This window comes from Ochlerotatus camptorhynchus, unplaced genomic scaffold, assembly GCF_037179485.1.
Source record: "Ochlerotatus camptorhynchus isolate MF236.1 unplaced genomic scaffold, CSIRO-AGI_Acam_v1.1 ptg000176l, whole genome shotgun sequence".
Lineage (NCBI taxonomy): Eukaryota > Metazoa > Arthropoda > Insecta > Diptera > Culicidae > Ochlerotatus > Ochlerotatus camptorhynchus.
The window spans coordinates 1,595,001-1,615,457 of NW_027040666.1; the positions used below are offsets into that span (position 1 = coordinate 1,595,001).

The window sequence follows — 20,457 nt, forward strand, 5'->3', positions numbered from 1 at the left end:
TCGGTATGCGTCCCCCCAGGGGTTGGCATCAGCGTCTCGACACAGCTCCTTAAAACAGTTCGACTTGCTCTGCTTTATCACTCGTTTAAAAGCGGCCCTGGCCGCTCGAAACACTTCTCTTCGTTCCTCTCTGTCTGCTTCCGTTCTTGCTCTCTGAACACGTCTTCTGGCTCTGAGACAACTAGCGCGGAGAGTACTAAGTGCCTCGTTCCACCAGTAGACTGGACGCCGTCTGTTATTTGGCTCCAGTTTCCTCGGCATGGTCGTGTCACATGCTCTCACTAACGTTTCTGTCAGCTCGTCCGCATTTAAATCTACGGGACTCCCGTCCGCACGAAGTGCCTCAACGAACAAATCCTTGTCGAAAGCTTTCGTCTTCCACTTTCGGTCACAAGTTCTCGTCCTCCGTACTGCCACAGTATTCCGTTGACCGATGCCATATCGTATCGCCTGATGGTCGCTATGGGTATATCCTTCGCACACTCTCCAATCCATGTTTGCCATCAGCGACGGACTGCAGAAAGTAACGTCGATAATGGATTCTCGGCCATCTCTGCGAAAAGTGCTGCTGGTGCCTTTATTGGCCAGGATAACTTCCAGTTTTGCCAGAGCTTCCAGCAGACTGTGCCCTCTTGCATTGGAACACCTGCTTCCCCACTCCACTGCCCAAGCATTGAAGTCTCCTCCGATGACTACCGGTCGTCGTCCGACCAGCTCTTCGGTAAGTCCATCAAGCATCTCGTGGAACTTCTCCATCGTCCATCTGGGGGGTGCGTAACAACTACACATGAAGATTCCGTTGATTTTGGCGATGACGAAGCCTTCGTATGAGCTCGCAACCACTTCTTGAATGGGGTATCTGCCCATAACTTGTATAGCTGCCATCCCAGCTCTATCCGCAACCCAGTTACCGTTATCGGGAGGGACTCGATACGGTTCCGCAATGATTGCAACGTCGCACTTTGTTTCTGTTGTCGACTGCCACAACAGTTGCTGAGCAATGTCGCAATGATTGAGGTTTATTTGGGTTACCTCCATTACTGTTGGCCTGCCATCGCCTTTTTGTATGCTAGGCATTTGAAGCCTCCCGTCGTATGATCGTTACCGTCCTCTTTTTTGCAGAGCATACACCTCGGATGCTTCGTGCAGCCTCTTGCAATATGGCCTTTCTCTCCGCATTTCCTGCACAGATCAGATCTGTCAGGGCCATTGCAGTTCCTCGCCTGGTGACCGAATCCCATGCACTTGAAGCATCGCTCCAATTGCTTGGTAATTGTGTGTGTGTGTGTGCGTGTATGTGTGTGTGTGTGTGTGTGTGTGTGTAAAAATTTGAAGATTCGCCAAAGTGAATAATTTGCTGTTTAATAAATCGATGTACACGCAAATCAAAAATGTATTACATTCAATGTTAGTTACATTTCCCAAGCAACATTTCTAGTTTTATCGAGGTTTTAAAGCATTCTACAAGTCTAAATCATTGTCTTCAGAACCCTCATAAAACCAGAAATGTTACTTGGGTTCCTATTATCACATTGCAGATGATGCAATGAAATAACAAATAATCGTTAAATGTATGTTTAACAATCTTGAAAAGCAGAAGGAGTGAGTTAGTATTACGCATTTTTTGGAGAAGGGATCAAGCATTATCTATTGTTACATAGGTCCGGCGGTCCAAAATCACGTTACGTTATGTAATTTGTGTACCTCGCCCTATGGCTTTGATGTTTTGATTGTTGCAAAAAATTGCATTACACTATTCCATAACATAACAATAATATAGGATGTGGGAGCTGCCTCTCTGGCGTCGATAGCATTGGTGCTCAGCACGGAAAACAAGATCGACCTAAAACAAATCAAGGAAAAAAACAATCATAACCTAGCGATCTGAACATCTGCAATTTAATGCAATACATTTAGGTTGTGGCCATTATAACCACCGAGTTGTAGCCTACGTGCATCAACATATATCTTCCAAGACATAACATTGACCTTTATGAATGGAAACCCAATATAAATTTCAATAAGATAAGTTAATGTCTGCGATTGGAATCAATTTTCTACGAACGGCTCAAAGCAACCAATATACTACAAGTGTATTTTCCTACCAAACTGACAAACATTTCGTGAAATTGAATCCATGCGTCGCCCGAGGCAGTCTCTCTACCCAGAGCCAAACGTGAAGCGGCATTCATTAAGTGATTAATATTCCAAAGGCAAGTTAAGGCTGATTCGGATGTGTCAAAGTCCTGTGGGGTTATTTGATCAATAATGTGGCTGAATTATTTATTGGCTTTGGAGTATGCTCTGCGACGTGTATATTCTCAATATAGCGATAGGATATCGCGTATAGTCACCACCACCACCGCCACCGTCATCATCAGCATCATAATCGATAGTGACGGTAATAGAAGCAGCCTCAGTAGCAGTAGCATCACATCGACAATATTGATTTTATGTTATGTGTCTCTCGTTTTGCGGCTGTGTTCGGTTTGTGTGTTCCGGGAATAACATCCCCCCATCTCATCGATGATATGGCTGAGCAAATCAGCAGTTTGGAAAGATGAAACGTTCCAAACGGGGTACCTACTGGAATCGGGATCAATACGTCTGGCCTGGCTATTTTGCATTTGATCGGGCTTTCACGGATGGCTGAATCGATGAAAACTGACGGAAGCGTATGGATTGTTTAAGATTGAAAATTCAGTTGCACAACGTTAGATTTTTCGGTTTTATTGTATTGCCGTTAGCCAAACTGATTGTCGTGAACTAGCCAACGGCTAAAAATCTCTCTAATAAAGTTTAAAAAAATAATGATCGTCGTTTCGATTGTATCGATTTTGCTATTAATCCCTGTAAATTTTAAATATTTCTGAAGGTGATACGATTCATAAACCCGGGCTCTGGTGCCACTTCGCATTTTTCTGAGGTCAATTATCTGCTACCGGAAAACTGATAACAAAACTGTTTGGTGATGCAAATTTAAAGCCTGAAATCGCAATATTGCCCGAGATAAGTCCCTAGAAAACTAGAAGTGGGAGTGCAAGTGCCTATGATTTTTGAATGCTGGATCGTATCACCTGAAGACGAAATAACAAAAATCAAACTGGACTTGATTAAGTTATCGATTTTAATGATTAATATTTTCAGAACATTTGGACAATTTTCTTCCTTCACAATCCTGAGATAAGTATACATAAGTCTTCGAACATTTTAGCGTCAATAATGCCCTAGTCCCAGTGTCAGTCCTATAATGATAAATATAATAGTAGTTAGCGGTGCCGGTGGTGTAGCGGTAAGCGTGATTACCTCTCACCCCAGCCAGCAGGCCCTGGGTTCAATCCCAGTCGGCGCCACCGAGATGTTCTGAGGTATAACATCTCTGATCACGCTTTCCTTCGGAAGGGAAGTAAAGCCGTTGGTTCCCGGTTCATGAGTTGATGATGGGTCGATAGGTAGGGTCCAGGTGTGGGAGCTGCCTCCCTGGCGTCGGTAGCATTGGTGCTCAGCACGGAAAACAAGCTCGACGGAAAACAAATCAAGGAAAAAATATATAATTATGGTTACGCCTTTAAATTTGGTATTGCAGCCCCACCCTTCTTACCCCCCCCCCCCCTTCTCCCACAGCATCAGTCTTAAATCCGCTTTTGCATCGATAAGCACCCATACTTTATCGAATTACAAAATGATACCCTTTTATTCAACATGCTCAAATAAGTTATTATACAAATACCATAGCAAAACAAAATAGGGTTAACTACCCCATTTCCGGCCTATAAAGCACAACCCGCACTTAGTATTTCTTAATCTAGCTCAGTTTAGCACAAAACGGAATGTTATTATTACTGATGGCTTTCAAATTTATTAACCTTTCCGTATGTACCGTAAGATTTGATAAAGAGAAACCAATCGTTGAGATATTGTCAAAAGTCTAACACTACTTCTTGACGCCAAACTCGGCCTACGGATTCTAAACTCGGCCTAAAGCATTGAAACGCCATTGAAACGCCAATGAATTCACTTCGGCCTATCGGATGACGATAAAAATTGATTCGGTCGGAGCGCTTCTTTTGTTTTTGAGAATAATGGGTGCAAAATATCACGCGTTCTTATTAACTTCGTTCCGTAGCTTATGAACTGAAGTATCGTACCAAACGCATAATTGACTTGTTAACTCTGAAATCATGGATTTATTTGAAGTTTTCTGCTCGATAGGTCCAAAATGGGCGATTAGGCCGAAGTAGTTCTCTATCCTAGTGCTTCTCAAAATTTCGTAAAAATTGGTAGTTTTTTTCCTTATCGCAAAATATCAGACTCTTTTTTTGTCATTAGGATGACCAGTTACATGTTAGGGAATTTTAATTTAATTTCATCTGTCGTTGAAATAACGATTATTGTTTATTGGTTTTGTTTAACACATTTTAGGTCATTCGTAGCTTGTCCGGAGTGAGGTTTGAACTCAAGGTTTTTTAGCGGATGCTAACGATTTACGCCAGGCCCGTATTCAGTTAAATATTATGAATGCAAAATCAGTAATCAAATTCATTTCGTTGAAGGCAGAATTAGTTTTCCGCTTGATTTAACAGTGTAAAATTTTGCACTCATATTTGTTGTGTTAACGCGTAATAATAAGTAACCACCATTACAGGGCTGACCAGTACTCTGCGGGCGGTAGAACTTCGTGAAGTGAAAAATCAGTCAGAACATTAAACTACACAGTACACTTCGCATGGCATCAATGCTTAACTACTCACATTAAATTTCAATTTCCCTAGCGTTAGAATGCTCCGTCCGTAGGAAATTATTAAAATTAATTTTGCACATGAGCCAACATATTCGTTTAAACTTTTTTAATGCTTTTCACATATAATTTTATTCTTGCATTTTGTGTAAAGCGAACGACGTACGACATCGTGTACCTACGTTCTGTGAATGGCGTACAAAAGGTGGGCGGATCGAGTAAGTTGGTGAAATGCACTTTCATTGCAGGTGACGTGTTGAAAGAACCATGGGAAATAAGCAATAGCGAGCAAAGTCAATGTTGAGCAGGTAAGTAAGTACAAGGTGTACACGGCGAGACGAGAAGAAGAAGCTTAAGAGCTTCAACATGATTTTGATATAACGTTTACATCGTTATTACGGTAATAATATCAACATAAACCGTCAGTAGCAGCACTACAATGATGACGCTTGCAATAATGTACTCATGAACTACGACATCGCGTCTATTCCTACACGAACTTTTCATGTTCCGTGGCGTGGTACAACTTCTTTTCATTGCAGCTGGTATCGATTTTAGTTAAAAGTTTTATGACTTTATTAAGCCAATTTATAGCGACCGCCTTTCTGCTATACGCTGCGATGAGTACAAGGCTCAAGTTACGTGCAACGAAAAAGGAAGCGAATGACGGCAATAACCGAAGAAAATTGTCTTTGCACAGCCATTATGCAAAAAAAAAAACTGTGAAAAAAGAAACGATTTTGTTGCCAATGGGGATGAGCGGATCATAAATATTAGATTTGTGGCTCGAAATTTGCTCACCCACTTCCACTGCTGATCCCTTCCCTTTGCCGGAAAATTGAAGCGTGTCTGTAGGGAAAATAGGTACCACGCTGCAGAGAGTAGAATTTATAACTCAGCTCCAAGGCAAGAATGGTCGTTCGGGAGCAGTCTTCCATGTAATAATCCCGAAGCCTACCTGTCATGCAGAGCATGTAATACAAATAATCGCAAATTATTATCCAGCAAAACGATTTTTATTTTCACTGTTCGCGAGTAGGTATTATCCATTGAGAAAAACCACAAGCTAAAAAAAATATTCATCTGCGTACATATTTATGTGGGGAAGCGGAACAAACGAGCTAGTCAGTGATTGAAACCCGTAAGCGGTTATCTAATTTGATTTGGAACGTATATAGAAGTACTAAACATTCACGAATAACACCCAAGTATCGATCACTTATTGAAGTTTCAGTTTCGAACAAATCCAGGCATCCTTGCTGCAATGAGTGGGCAAATCGTCGCATTTATGGTGGAATAAATCAGGTTTTTGAATGGAATACTTATTGCTGACGTGTCTTAATGCTTGAATACCAATACGTTTTATACGATGATTTAATCCGAGCAATACAAGGCTGTAACCTTTATGATACAAGGTATACAATAATGATGTTTTTATGGCGGTCATACGTAATGTCACAATAAGGAAGTAATAAAAATGGAACAAATGCAATTTTGATTTATGATAGGGTTTATGATTGTCAAACAACCAATCCCAATGTTGTTTTATAAGCAACCGCTATAAAACTAGTTGGCCATAAAACCTCTATTTTAAAACAGTGATAAGCACTCAGTTCCAACTTATCTAAATTGTAAACAACCAGCTAAAACTTTTATTCAACATGGATTCATGGAAAATTATCAAGACTTCCAACACTTTCAAGTGAAACGTACAAAATAATCTCAACAAAATTGTTAACATGCTTCTGTATAAGAAAGTGATTCATACGGAACGTTCTGCAAGTAGCTCCAGCCAAGAAACACGTTCTCCAGTGTTTTCTGCGGATATCCTGGAGGCAGCTCCAGAGAGTCTACCACCCCATCGTATTGAACCATCTTCACCTCTTGAGAGCATCTATGAAGTACGACACACTCTAAGGGGATACATATGAGCTAGAGCTGGAAAATACTTGATGATAACGAAAAATATACTGAACCGGAGCCCGAAGATGCAACATTTGCCAACTTGCGCCTCTTAACAGCTCTACAGTACTGAGCGGTAAAAAACAACATTGGACAATCTGCATTCAAGGAGCTTCCATCAATTTCGGCACCGCCAAGCCGTTTGACCAAGCCGGCCCAGTTTCATTGTTCGCTTCGTCGCAGTAAACCGTTAGAGGGCTCAATTATTCAAGTGTTAGTGCTTCATGACAATCAATTGTTATTTGTTATTTGTTGTTTTTTTACCCCGCGATTCTTCATAAAATGTTAATTTTTGAACTTTCTTTTCCTTCAAATTGTTTGATCAAATCTGGCAGCTTTATTTAAGGATATTGAATTCGCTTGTTTTTGTTCGAACCAAAGTGTAATCAGTATTTGTTGTCAGTTAATTTGATCGACACTTCATGCAAATTAACGATCATTTTAATTTGAGCTTCTAGTTACCCTACGACCATTAGAAAAGCGAGTTTCTGGTAAAGCCCTTTAGTTTAAGTATGGACGACTGTCACCCCAATACTGAAAAAAGCTGTTCCAATCGAGCAAAGCGGTGCAACAACTTTTGACAGACGTCCACACTTTTACTGTAGCTTTAGTTTTGCTTTAGTTTCTGGTAACCTGCTGTTTTGCTTTGATTCTGCGATTCGTTTCGCATCGTTCCATTTCGCTGGACTTCATTCCATGTCCTAAATGACTTTTGACCAGGGCATGCAGATTAGCGAAATGACTTTTGACAAAGGCATGCAGATCTAAAAAGTGTTCAGATTTAAAACGGACAGGTTAAATTGTATTGCATTTTGTCACAAAACATAACTTTAATTTGGGAGTTTTAGTTGAATTGCATAAATTGTTATTTTTTTTTCAAAAATGAAAATATTCAGCTAACTCTTGGGGTCACCATCTGTATTAACCTCGTTGTTCACCACTTGGTTTGTTCACCGATTTGATAAAACCAAAAAAATAATTAACCATAGAACCTGTCACCCTGTGACATGGTTAATAAATCAATACGATAAGAAAACTAATATCCCTTCGAACGAGAAATCAGAAATCAGAACATCTGTCCCTGAGAAATCCTTTCAAAGTTACCTAAGATAAAAAAGTTATATTTAATTTAGTGAAAAATGCGATTTGGGTTTGGTGCTCGAAGAGTGAATTTAAGCAGATGAAAAGAAAGAATCGATTATTTATAGGAATTAATATATATAATAAAGAATGAAAAATATTTTCCACTTATTTGAAAATTCTGTAAAATCTGTATATTTTTCTAAAAATCTGTAAACTGTATCAAAATATTGAATAAAAAATCTGTATATGTGGCATCACTTCTTATGAGCGGCACGTTATTACCATCACCAAATTGGAATAGAAATTAAAAATATCAAAAATAGTTTGATATATTCAGCCAAGTCCCCTGTTAAAATCACACAGCACAACATAAACACGTCAACTGAACACCGTAGCCTACTTCAAAATGTCATGTAAAATATCTGAAACAGTTAAAAGTAAAATGGTGCACTATTGCCGCCTGCTGAGTGAATTTTGAACTGAACTGTTTACTATAGAATAGGTCTAGTCCAATTGAGCAACTTTGATCAAGAAAGGAAGCTTATATATTGGCTAGCTGTTAAGTATAAACATTTAATTATGAATTACGTATAAATTATACCACCGTTGGTGAATCAATTTTGAACTGGCTGTTATCCATTCAATAAATCTTCTTCACCTGATCAACATTGCCGAAGAAAGCAACCTTCCATCTAGTCATATGTCAAGTGAAATCAAACAGTTAGAAAGACATTAAATTGCGCACTAGCATATTGTATTTCTGCCCATGACACACCTGACCTATTTTATTCACTAAAAACGCTAATTTGCGATCGTAATCGGTAAATTTCCCCACAGATTATGAAGATGGCAGTGCAGTATGTTGATTCGTATACCATATGCTTGGGAATGCTCTTATTTTTGCCTATCAATTTTAAATTTTTATAATTTATTTTTTTATTGAAAAATGTTTAATTTGAAATATATAAATTCAAGACTCTGAATACTACCTACCGTTGCAATGAAAAGTTGATAAAAATATATTTTTATGCGAAATATCATGGTGGCGTGCATAACCTCGCCAGTGTCATACCTTACACCATAGCTGCCTATCCCATTTCATGGCCACAGTTTTACAATGATCTCTTCCCACGAGAGATCAACCCCAAATTTTATTTTAAATAGTTCTAACCTAATTACGAACAGCCTTCACAGAAGAGACATAGCATAAAGTCAAACTTCACTTGTCAGAATTGCAGTATACCATGATAAATCATATTCAGAATATTTCGTCTGCTTTTGTCCTTTCCATAATATATTCCTTTCGACTTTTTGTCCCTTTTGACCGTTTTTCTCTTTCTACCTTTCGTATTTAGACCTTTTGACCCATAAATTTAATTATTAATGGATTATGGTGTGATACCAGTTCAAATCCTACAACTACTGAAATAATGGTGCCACTTTCCTAGGGGTCGAAAGTTACGCAAAAAATAAAGTATCCACATTTGAGCATCTTTTTATCATCAATTTTGAAATATCTGGTAGGCAGGTTCTGTAATAATAAAAAAAGTGTACCAAATATGTCCTGCATAAACAATGTTCACTAGAAATTTCATTCATTGTGGGACTAAATTAACTACTGCATAAATATGCCACTCACCTTGCACCCACCAGCAAACTGTTGCTGGTGGCATCCCGTAGAACGAGCTTGAAGTAGTCGATGATCGATTCGTTTCCCTGAAACCTCAGGTATTCCTCTTCGGCTAGAAGTAGAAATGGAAGAAATATTACAATGCATGGATTAGAATTTGGGTCGTGATGTTGTTATTTTTGACATGTTTATGGTAAATAATATAGGATTTCGTTAAGCTTTATATGCTGCTATATGACATCAGAATGTGTTTAAATGAAATGTTTCGTGCAAACAATTGAATGGATATTTTTTGCATTCTCTGGAAGTGTAAAAATCCGGAACAAAACAGCAATAAACAGTTCTATCTCATACTCACGATCGCAATGGTTGTGTAAAGAAATCAAGAACGATATATTCTTCTTAAGTGGAAAGCCAAAATCAATACGTAAAACCGAGAAGACAAATGAGACAAGGCACAAGTGTAACGATTGCAGCAGATACCTAGAGCAGAACGCAATCACGGGAAAAGAATGGGTCCACTTCCGGATTTTCTCCGCAACAACGAAAAAGCAGGATAAATGGAAGTAAGCCAACGAAGGAACTGTGCGAACGATAAACGGTAGGTAATTTATCAGAAAGAAAACATCAACATGTTTATTTACATAGACACAGATAAGACAGTGTACGGAAAACTAGGAGCAGTCTGGAGCCAGTTCGACAGGGTGTCTTGCGCACTCATAGGTGAACATGTACATAAGAGGGTTGAAATTGTAAGAATGGTGGTAGAAAAAATACGGGAGACAACGCGACTTGAATGCTTGAATCTTGCTAACGATGAACTCTAGAGCCGATGACGCTGTGGTGGAAAAGAAGGGAAATGCCGTACAGCTGTCTGTAAGCGTTTTTCCTGTTTTTTGTCCCGACGTTCACTGCAGTGAGCCATCAATACTGCAAATTGAATTGTAAATCAAGTTTGCGTTGATCTGAAAGTTGATTAATTTTAAAAGGAATTAAACGGATCAAACATTGTTATCGGTTCATTGGGCGCTGCGGGGTTGAATTGAAATGCGTTGCGGCTGTGGCATGTAGCGGGAGTCAATTTGTGCTTTTTTTAGATTATTTTGATTCATTGAGGGCAATTTATCACGGATTGGAAATTACGTCATTGTGGTATCAATGCGATGGATCAGGATTCTTGTTAGAGTAATGAGCGATAGAATCAGTTCATTTGATATGGAAAAAGGCAATTTATCGTGTGCTTAGGCAGGGTTACCATATGAAAAAAATCGAAAAGGAGGACAATTCAAATGATTTCTGGAGAACAAAGAGGACATTGTCCATTATTTTTATCATCAATGGAGGATAAGTAGGGTACAGAACTACTTCGGCTTAAGTGCCCATTTTGGGCCCATCGAGCAGAAAACATCAAATAAATCAATGATTTCGGCGTTAACAGGTAAATTATGCGTTTGGTACAATACTTTAGTTCAAATGCTACCGAACGAAGTCCACAAGAACGCGTGATATGAATGTTTGTACCAAATATTCTCAAATACAAATGAAACGCTCCGACCAAATCGATCTTTATCTTCATCCGATAGGCCGAAGTGAATTCATTGACGTTTCAATGGCGTTAGGCCGAGTTTGGCTTCAATAAGCAGTGTTAGACTTTTTACAATATCTTAACGATTGGTTTCTCTTTATAAAATCTTACGAAACGTACGGAAAGATAAATAAATTTGGAAGCCATCAGTAATAATAACATTCCGTTTGGTGCTAAACTGCGCTATATTAAGAAAAACTAAGTGCGGGTAGGGCTTAATAGGCCGGAAATGGGGTAGTTAACACTACTAAAAAAAAAATTTAGAAAACCGGGTTGCTTCGACTCACTTCGCTACAAACATTGTTTTTAAGAATTATGGATTCATCAAGGACTGAAAGCAAAATTGACAGGTTGTATTTGTCAAAAACATGCTTTACAACTTCTTGTTGTATATAACAAATTTAAAATATCACCTAATAATTCCATAATTCCGACAACCATTTTTGAAGCGAAGTGTGTCGAAGTCATCCTGTTTTGAAAATATGTACACTTTTACTAAATTAGTGATTTCAGTTGGAATTCAATCAATAATACACACTAAGAAATTATGACCAACTTCGGTAATTTTTACCGAAATCTGAACAGCTGAACTGTTTGGTAAAATTTATGCAATTCAATTCAATTGCTTTTCAGCTTCTTTGAAACTGCATCTTCACTAAAATGACATGATTTGACCATTTAAACAAGGTTGAACATGTTTTGAAATTTTGTTTCAAATTAAATAGCTTTTAAAATGAAGGTCAAAGTTTTACCGAACGTGCAGCTGTTTTGATTTCTTTTTTAATGATGATCAAATATATAAAATCAATTCATATGTAATGCGTTTTAGACAGAGGGGATTTTTTTACTATCGGGAAAATGAACCACTCAGATGTTTTTTTTTCCAATCATATAATCATAAGCCTACTTGTTGGCAAGCTTTCATAAAATTTGGAGACCCTTTGGCCCAAACTTGTCTGATAATAGGCCTTCTTCTTCTGCCTTGCATTTCAAGCTTATTGTTTATCGCATATTAGCTTATTGCTGCTATCAAGTTAGTGTTCTATATGCACTTCCACAGTTATATATATAAGTATAAGTATAAGCAGTTGAAATTGAATACAAGTAAAACTAAATTTATGGTAATTTCGCGGAAGCGATTAAATGAGAACGTCTCTGTTGTAATTGATGATGAGACTATTGATCGCGTTCAGGCGATTAAATGTCTTGGCGTGATTATTGATGACAAACTTAAGTTCACATTGACAATGTCATGAAGAAAATTGCCAAGAAGTATGGAATTACATGTCGATTGAAAAACGATTTAACTATTGCCAGTAAAATACAGCTATACATATCAATCATCTCTTCTTTTGCCCTTCCATTTAATTTCTTTTCAATGCAACACAAATATCGAGATTACAGCGCTTGCAGAGTAAAATAATGCGTTTGATTTTGAGGTGTAATAGATTCATTTCCTCAACTTTGATGCTAGACGCCTTACAATGGTTGTCGGTGAAGCAAAGAATTGTATATTTGACTATGGTGTTCATTTTTAAAGTAGTTAACGGTTTGCTGCCTCGATATTTGTGTGATCGAATTGAAAGAGGAAGTGACTTTCAAAGATATAATACTAGAGACGCGGCTGAAATAAGAACACCATATATTTCTTGACTTGTGCTTCACAAAATTCATTATATTTTAAAGGAATGAATGTTTTCAATTCGATGCCTAGACTTATCAAACGTTCAGCAACACTTACAGAATTTAAGAGACACTGTATTTCACACGTTAAAACTGTCTTTTGATCAGTTATCTACTGATTTTTTTTTTTATAAATTGACAAATTATGTATCTTGAAGAAGTTATCTCTAACGGATTATTTTATATGGATAGCTGTTATAACGACTTTTTAATAATTATTGTAGCACTTCACAAACTATTTCTGTTCGCCACGATGGCGATGACAGATTTTTAATATTTGATTTAATAGTAGTAGATTTAAAAAAAATAGTAGTCTACAAAGGTTTGAGCCTCGCGCGCGTATTACGGATATAGAGGACTGGATTTAACATTTGAAAAAAAAAAAATGCAATTTTGAAGCTTATTTGGAAGATACCTTGAGTTAGTAGTAAGTTTTTTGGCAAATGTTGGGGGCTCGTGAGCTTCCTGACATTGCTGAAAATTATGATAGCATCAGATTGCGGGGTTGCTAGTGTAATATGATGCTTTGTTGATTGTTCATTAACTCTTGATCGCTTGTAATACTTATGAATATTTTAGGTGAATAAAAAGGCGAACTAAGAGGTGGACGCCCAAGTTTTTCCACATTTATATCGCTGTGAAGGAACTGTAAACTCTAGAGGAAATTTATATCTGTAACTGTAACCAGATCGATTTTGTTCACTAACCTGGTTAAAATGTCATATTTAATTATCTTAAAGATAAATCGTCCAGCTCAAACCTTTGTAGGGGTAAGAGGTGAGACCATCATCATCATCATCGTAAAATTGTGTGGCAAGTACAATCATACTATATTTCCCAGGGAAGTCAAGAAATTTTCTAACCCAAAAAATGCCGAGACCGGACGCAGCCACCTCCAACATAATTTTGCTTTGTAGCTGCACCTTTACCGACTGATCTAAGGAATTGATGAATTTCTGATCGGCCACCCTACAGTTCGATTCATAATTCCAAAACATGAACCTGTGTATCAATTGGTAAATACTGATAAAGGTTTAGAGGTCACGCCGATGATTTGACATTTGTATGGGAATTACTAGGGAAGAATTAAAAAAAAAACGCTTATATCGCTCTAACTTAGCTTGTGGCAATGATCAAAAAGCCTATTGTCGTTACAATCAGTTTTACAGCATATAACAAAATAAATATATGCGTAAAAATGGCAACAACGTCAATTTTACCACAACAACAATATGCTTGTTGATAATTGCCACAAGCAAAGTTAGAGCGATTTAAGCGTTTTTTTTTATTTTTCCATAGCAATTCTCATACAAATGTCAAATCATCGGCGTGACCTCTAAACCTTTATCAATATATACCGATAACCACATATTAATTTTTGTATAACTATAACCAAACATACAGCAATGTAAGTGAAAATCAATAATTTCCCATACAAATACACCGAAATCTCGAAACAAAATTCAAATCATTGGCGTGACCTCTCATGATCTTTACCATTTTTGCACAGAGTCATATTTTGTGGTTATGAATCGAACTGGAGGCTGGCCTATAATAAATTCATCACTTTTTTAAAACGGTTGGCAAGGTCTCAATTTATAACTGTGGAGGTCATCTTGAACGTTAAGTTGAAGTTAAGTTAAGCCGGCAAAACGCTCGTTACAGAAGCGTAAAAATTCTGTCAAAAATTTGCATGGCGTATCAATGGCGATTTTTGAGGCTAAAATCATAAGGACATCTTTTGAATCTCGATAGTCTATTTCACTGAGGTTGAACATGGAATATGAATTAACAGGTATTACACTATCAAAGATTTGGTCGGAAATTTGTTTCTTAGTTATAAAAAATTCAAGCGATTTAATTTTGTTAACCTACTCTATGTGAAATTCACCTATCACCTCACATATAAACGATAATGATAATGTGTTTCCACTGTTTCCATCAATTGCAAGGTTCGGCATGGCTATTATTTAGCTTGAGAACAACAACTCAGATTCTATGGCTCAGTTAAAGAATTCGATGTTTCATGGGAATGAATCCAAAAAATTCACATAGCATATGCTATTTCAAAACTACACAGCAATACAAATGAATCAGCAAATGGCACACAATGTTGATAAGAATGACAAGAGAATGTTAAAATTGTAATTGTTTGTAACACAATTGAAGTTCGGTATGAATATGTACAACAAAAAAAGTGTTGTGAAACTCCATATTTTTCTTGTTAACTTTTTACCAATGTAAAAACATATAAATTAACAGGAGAAACGAGTAATTCTTCATTATTTAAAATGATTATTATTATTTAGCTTTATTAAGGAGGCTTTCAGCCTTGGGCTGGTTCGCCTCCAACTTATTTAAAATGATAGATATGAGATAGCATCATGTAATGCACACACTTGAAAAATTTCATGGAGATTTAAATCTTTTTAGATGTGCTCAAAATAAGCGGCTTAATTGACCTAAATTTACGTCCAGTCTTAAATTTACTGGAACAACACACTAACGACATAAGAGATGAACTAGCCTCAGGCTAAAAATCTCTATAATAAAGAAAAAAAAAAAAAAAAAAAAAACACTAACGACATATTTTTACATGTCGTGACGTAAGTTTCAGTCACTTTACTCATTTTTACTGATTTTGAAAAAAATCATAAACTTGAAATTTTATTTATTTTTAGACATAATTTTCTAGTAAATGTAATTAGTCATCTCCTATACCTATATTCAAAAAGGCAGCAAAAGTTGTCTGTTGGTCTCATAAATGTGATTTTGTGAGACCAATTTCAAACATAGATTGCCAAACATAATTTCAATTGAATTCCTGATATCACTGTTTGTTTTATTTTCATCACAACTGTTTTCCACTATTTGAGTACGGGGATATTCATCTGAACGCGGTGGGGAGTTGGGACAATTTTCTGCACAAATCTTAGAATTTTTCTTTTCGGAACCCATTTAATGATAGTACTTGTTGTAGATGCTCAAGCTGTTTGATGTTGCGAATGGTTTTGCAATTCAACGGGCAACAAAAAAGGCTCTCCTGTGGATATGGGGTGCATTGCACGTTTAGTGATTGATTAAAAATCTTTTGTTCTAACACTGCAGGATATTATCGGACATTTGCATGAAATTTTACTCTGCCGTTCAATAAAGCGCTGCCTCAAGTGCTGCCTATATGCCACAAACGACTTAAACATCACTTCACATCCGAACGCGCACTTAAAGACTTGTAAATTTCTATGTAGCCGGATGTGTATTTTTATAAAATTTGGAATTCGCGCAGCCCAAACCACATATATTGCACCAGACACTCATTTTTTTTCGATACCGTGCCGTAACGCGATAAAACTGCGACGTGCGTTGCCGATGTCGATCAATGCTTTACTTTACTACTTTCAGGTTCGTTGTCGCCGAGCTTAGGCATCATGTAATTTTACATCTATATGGACATAAAAAATCTGTCATGAATTTATTTTTCAGTTTTTGGTCATGTAATTTTATGTTTTTTGACACCTAATTTTAAAAGCATGACATATATTTCAGAAATTGATGTGATATTCAGTCATAAGACGCTATTTTACATCTAGATGTGTTTAGCGGCGCCGGTGGTGTAGTGGTAAGCGTGATTACTTCTCACTCCAGCAGGCCTGGGTTCAATCCCAGTCGGCGCCACCGAGATGTTCTGAGCCTTAACATCTCTGATCACGCCTTCTTTTGGAAGGGAAGTAAAGCCGTTGGTCCCCGGTTCATGAGTTGATGGGTCGATAGGTAGGATCCAGGAGTGGGAGCTGCCTCTCTGGCGCCGGTAACATTGATGTCAGCAATACAGATCTTCACAACCAGTGTTGGCAAAATCATCAAGCAAATAATATTTTTCCGCTCTCATACGCTCTCAATATCACACGTGATATTGGAACAGAATATCATGCTTGATATTGATTTTACACGCTCCTTTGATATTGCGAGACTATTTGCAACGCGCAAAAATCAAGCTGAGAGCTGACTCGACACATAAATGATTCCGTTTCACATCGTTTTCTTGGTAAGAGAAAGTATAGTTAGCTATCTCTTTTAAATCTTCACCGATAGCAGACACGAAGGGACTGCTGCCAGCCGTTATGGAAGATTCGGTTGCATTCGGGTGTAAAGCAAAAATCATTAAACTCAATCTCACCACAGTTTGGTAAGATTTGCAGTTGGTGAGTTTTGTAAGCGTTTTCCACAGGTAGTACGTTGAACGAAAAACAAATGATTTCTCTTGTTGCCCGATGCCACAACTGTTTTGAATTTAACAAATAATTTGAGCCCTTTCAAACCACTAAAAAAAAATGTATTTAGATATTTTCAATTTCATCATCGCTGTCATTTCATTCTTCATCAGTGTTGTCTTCGTGTTCCAGATCTGTTCGTGTTCGTGTTCGTTTCTTGATTTTATTTACCGACATGTACGACATCTTGGGATCTGACCAAGCCAAAGCATCTCTCATCATGTCGGCAAAATTATCCTCAGCGGAAGTTTTCCATGCAAAGTGGAGCCAAACCAGGCCCATTTTGTCGATCGTGTATCACTCCGAGCTAAGATATCTATGACAAATGCAATGAAATAGAGGGAAGTTGGATAAAATAAGCTCAATATCTGAAGCTCAATGAAACCATTCTGCAAGAAAAGGGGTTTAGGGATCCTGTGAATGAGAATAGTTTGATTTCAAATGCTTGTATTTGAGATATTTTAATTTTTTCAACTAAGGTGGAACTTTTGCCCCACCTTACTCTACGTTTGCTTTTCGAAGCTGTAAAACCAGTTTAGTTAATTTTGACAAGTTTGATCGCTATAGTGGTTACCCTATCATGTCGGTATGCTGCCCTATGTAAAGTTCATGAGCGTGTCTAGAAAACATGTAATTGAACTTGATCAGTCTTAAAGTGATTATTATTACAAAAATAAGATCAAAAAGCCATGGCACTTAATTTAGCCCATCAACAATTGTGGCATGGATTAAGTCCCGTTCATAGGTGGCAGGCGACTCGAAACTTCTTTAGGACTGTATTGCTAATACAGCACTGTTGCATGTAATGATTCTTGATGCATTTGAACTCGTCGTGTGGATTCGGCTTCTATCAATGAAGCCGCCACCATAAGAACGATAGCATCCCTTGAGTTCTGTACAGCTCTGTACTATGAACCATTCACAAAGTGGCCAGGCATTGATGATGACAGTTGTTACAAAGAATGGATCCAATCAAAATCCCAATGACGTTCTACGGTTCAGACACCGAAAAGAGCAACCGACGATGCACTTTGTGTGGTGTGGTGCATTTCAATTCCCAAAGCATCTCTCTTCGTGGCAAATGGTGGGTCCCATACCTCCCACAAGACAAGCCAAACGTAGACACTTCGAAATGTCTCTGATGTGGATTCCGTTCCGTTGATGCTGATGATGATGATAATGGTGAAAGCGCTCTTTAGATTGCCATTGTACGACGAAATTGAAGGATGGCGCATTTTGCCGCACAATATGGCACTAAGTAAGTGGGTTCACCAAATTGCTACAAAGTGACGAAAGTAGTTGATTTTACCGTGAGACGCGCGATTCCTTTGTAGTTTTTGTTTGGTAACAACGGTTAACTTTTCAAGAGACCACTCAACATCGGTAGGGATCGTCGTCTTGCGACAAGTTAATTGGGTGCCCAAACCCACCCCTAATTCATCCTAAATCATTAATTTCCGTTCAATTGATCTCTTTTTAATCTTCCCTCATCATCAGGATTCGCCCAGTCAGAAACAATTTCTGACAACCAGTGCGTAATTGGGAACGATGGTGCTTCAAGGGAGTTCCCCCAATCCCTAAAACCATCTCAATTATGTTCGAATCTTCGAAATACGCTTGGCATAGAATGAACAATTCAGCTTGCACCAACCAAACCAAAGTAAAATATCAGAAATGTCTTATCTCTGCACAATTTGCCCACCGGATTCGAAATCAAATTAAAACCGAGAAAATCGATTAAAGTTGGAGGAATCTGAGTCCCTCTCTTTTTCCAGCTTCACAGTTTCGATACATCACAAACTGTATCGAGTATATTTTTCGTATTTTATGAGGTGCGGGGGGGTTGGTAAAGTATCGGATATGAAATAAAGCAATGCTCGCTGCGGAACAGGAAGCTCAAGCGTTTTGTTGCTGCCACACACATCCATACATGTTCGGCGAATACAGGAGGACGGCGGCAAAACGGATGTGACGGGGCAGGGAAAACGATTAAATTGTTAAATAAGGCGAAAAATGAAATCCGCTGGAGCAATTCGTTCCATTTATCGTTTTCTTTCGAGTGATTCATGCTTTTGTACTACAGTTCAAAAAAACTCAGAGAGTGCTTGTAGAGAAGCAAGTAGATGAACCTGTGGAGCTTGATTATTATTGCATAATCGATATCGGTCTTAAGATAAAATCGTAAATGGCTTGAAACAAAAAAAAAATCTGGCGTAAACATTCTTGAATTGAATCAAACCTTACTTTTATCGATCGATGTAATCGGTCTTCTAAGCGGAATTTGAGTCAATATTTTTTTTACTGGGATTTTGAATTGCTGAAAAAGTCGGTTAATATTCGAATGACCGTTATCCGTAAGGAATCAATAAATTCGACAAATTTTATTTTTTTCATTAAATTGGGTTAACAGAACTAAGTCTGTACAAGTTTTCCACAAATTTTTAAACTTTTTCCGCAATTAAAAAAACTAGTAAAACCATACTGACTGGATTAGTGTTTAGATAGTAAGAATATCCAAAATATTACTAGTTTAAATGTGGACAATATTTATAATAAGCATTACACTATTAAAATTACAATGAGCAGACAATTATACCAAGGATAAGCATTTAACCTTCACTTCAAACTTCATTTAATTAAATTCTACAAAGTATCGGGCTGTAATTTTGTGTAAAGGGTGGCCAAGGAACCGAAGGTTCTGATAAAAGGCTATTTAAGGCTTAAGCAGCTTGGTTGAAGGTGGTCTATATAGCATTCTAAGCAGCCTCACGACCTGCAATACCTTTCGTGAAGCCCCTTCTTTGCCTTTTCGATCAACCTTTCCATGTTTTTTTTTGTACAAAGTAATTGAAGTCGATCTTTGTGTTAGGGATTTGAGTAAAAATGTTCAATTGACCGTAGTTGAGAAACATATAAAGGTTTGAATCCTTGGGTATTATAGGCAGAAATTCTTGTGAATTGAACGATGGTCAGCTCAAAACACTGCATATTATCCACATAAACTGGACTTAAAAATGTATGCAGTAAACTCCTAATTTACTCCGTCGAGTTTGAAAAAAAAATATACCCACAAGCAATAAATAGTATAGCTCTTCAAGGCAAAGCTTGTCAATTTAAATATAAGTTTCATTTCTGACAATTATCGGATAAATTTTCTAATAAAAAAATTGTTAAAAAGTCAATTTAAAATGGGCCTTAACATTTCTCCATTCAACAACATATTTAACTTCTATCAAAATGACAAAATGATGAATTCCTTTTTTTTCTCAAGGCTGATCAAAAAAATATTATTTTTATAGTATGAGTAAAATTTCATGAAAGGCCACTTTCATAAGTGTACTGGTGTACTGTACTGGTATACTCATGTTTACTTTCATCTACCGAAAGGCATTCGCTAACTGATATACATTTTATTTGGTAAATGGATTTAAAATGCATCAGTATTCATCTTGGTTACAATCTGGATCATCTCGACATTTTCAATTGCACAAATTTGCCTGATAAA

The 20,457-nt window shown here is 37.4% G+C and overlaps 1 protein-coding gene across 5 annotated transcripts in view; it reads right to left on the reverse strand.

Moving 5' to 3' along the window:
* Positions 1 to 20,457, reverse strand: part of Sema1a (semaphorin 1a) — a 464,598-nt gene that overhangs the window by 158,370 nt on the left and 285,771 nt on the right. For all 5 annotated transcript variants that reach the window (XR_010517657.1, XR_010517655.1, XR_010517654.1 and 2 more), the window contains exon 3: positions 9,423 to 9,525. Coding sequence is in view for 1 of the 5 variants with exons in the window: in XM_065222649.1 (XP_065078721.1) it covers positions 9,423 to 9,525 (103 nt within the window). In the remaining 4 variants the exon portion in view is untranslated. The remainder of the gene's footprint in view (positions 1 to 9,422; positions 9,526 to 20,457) is intronic.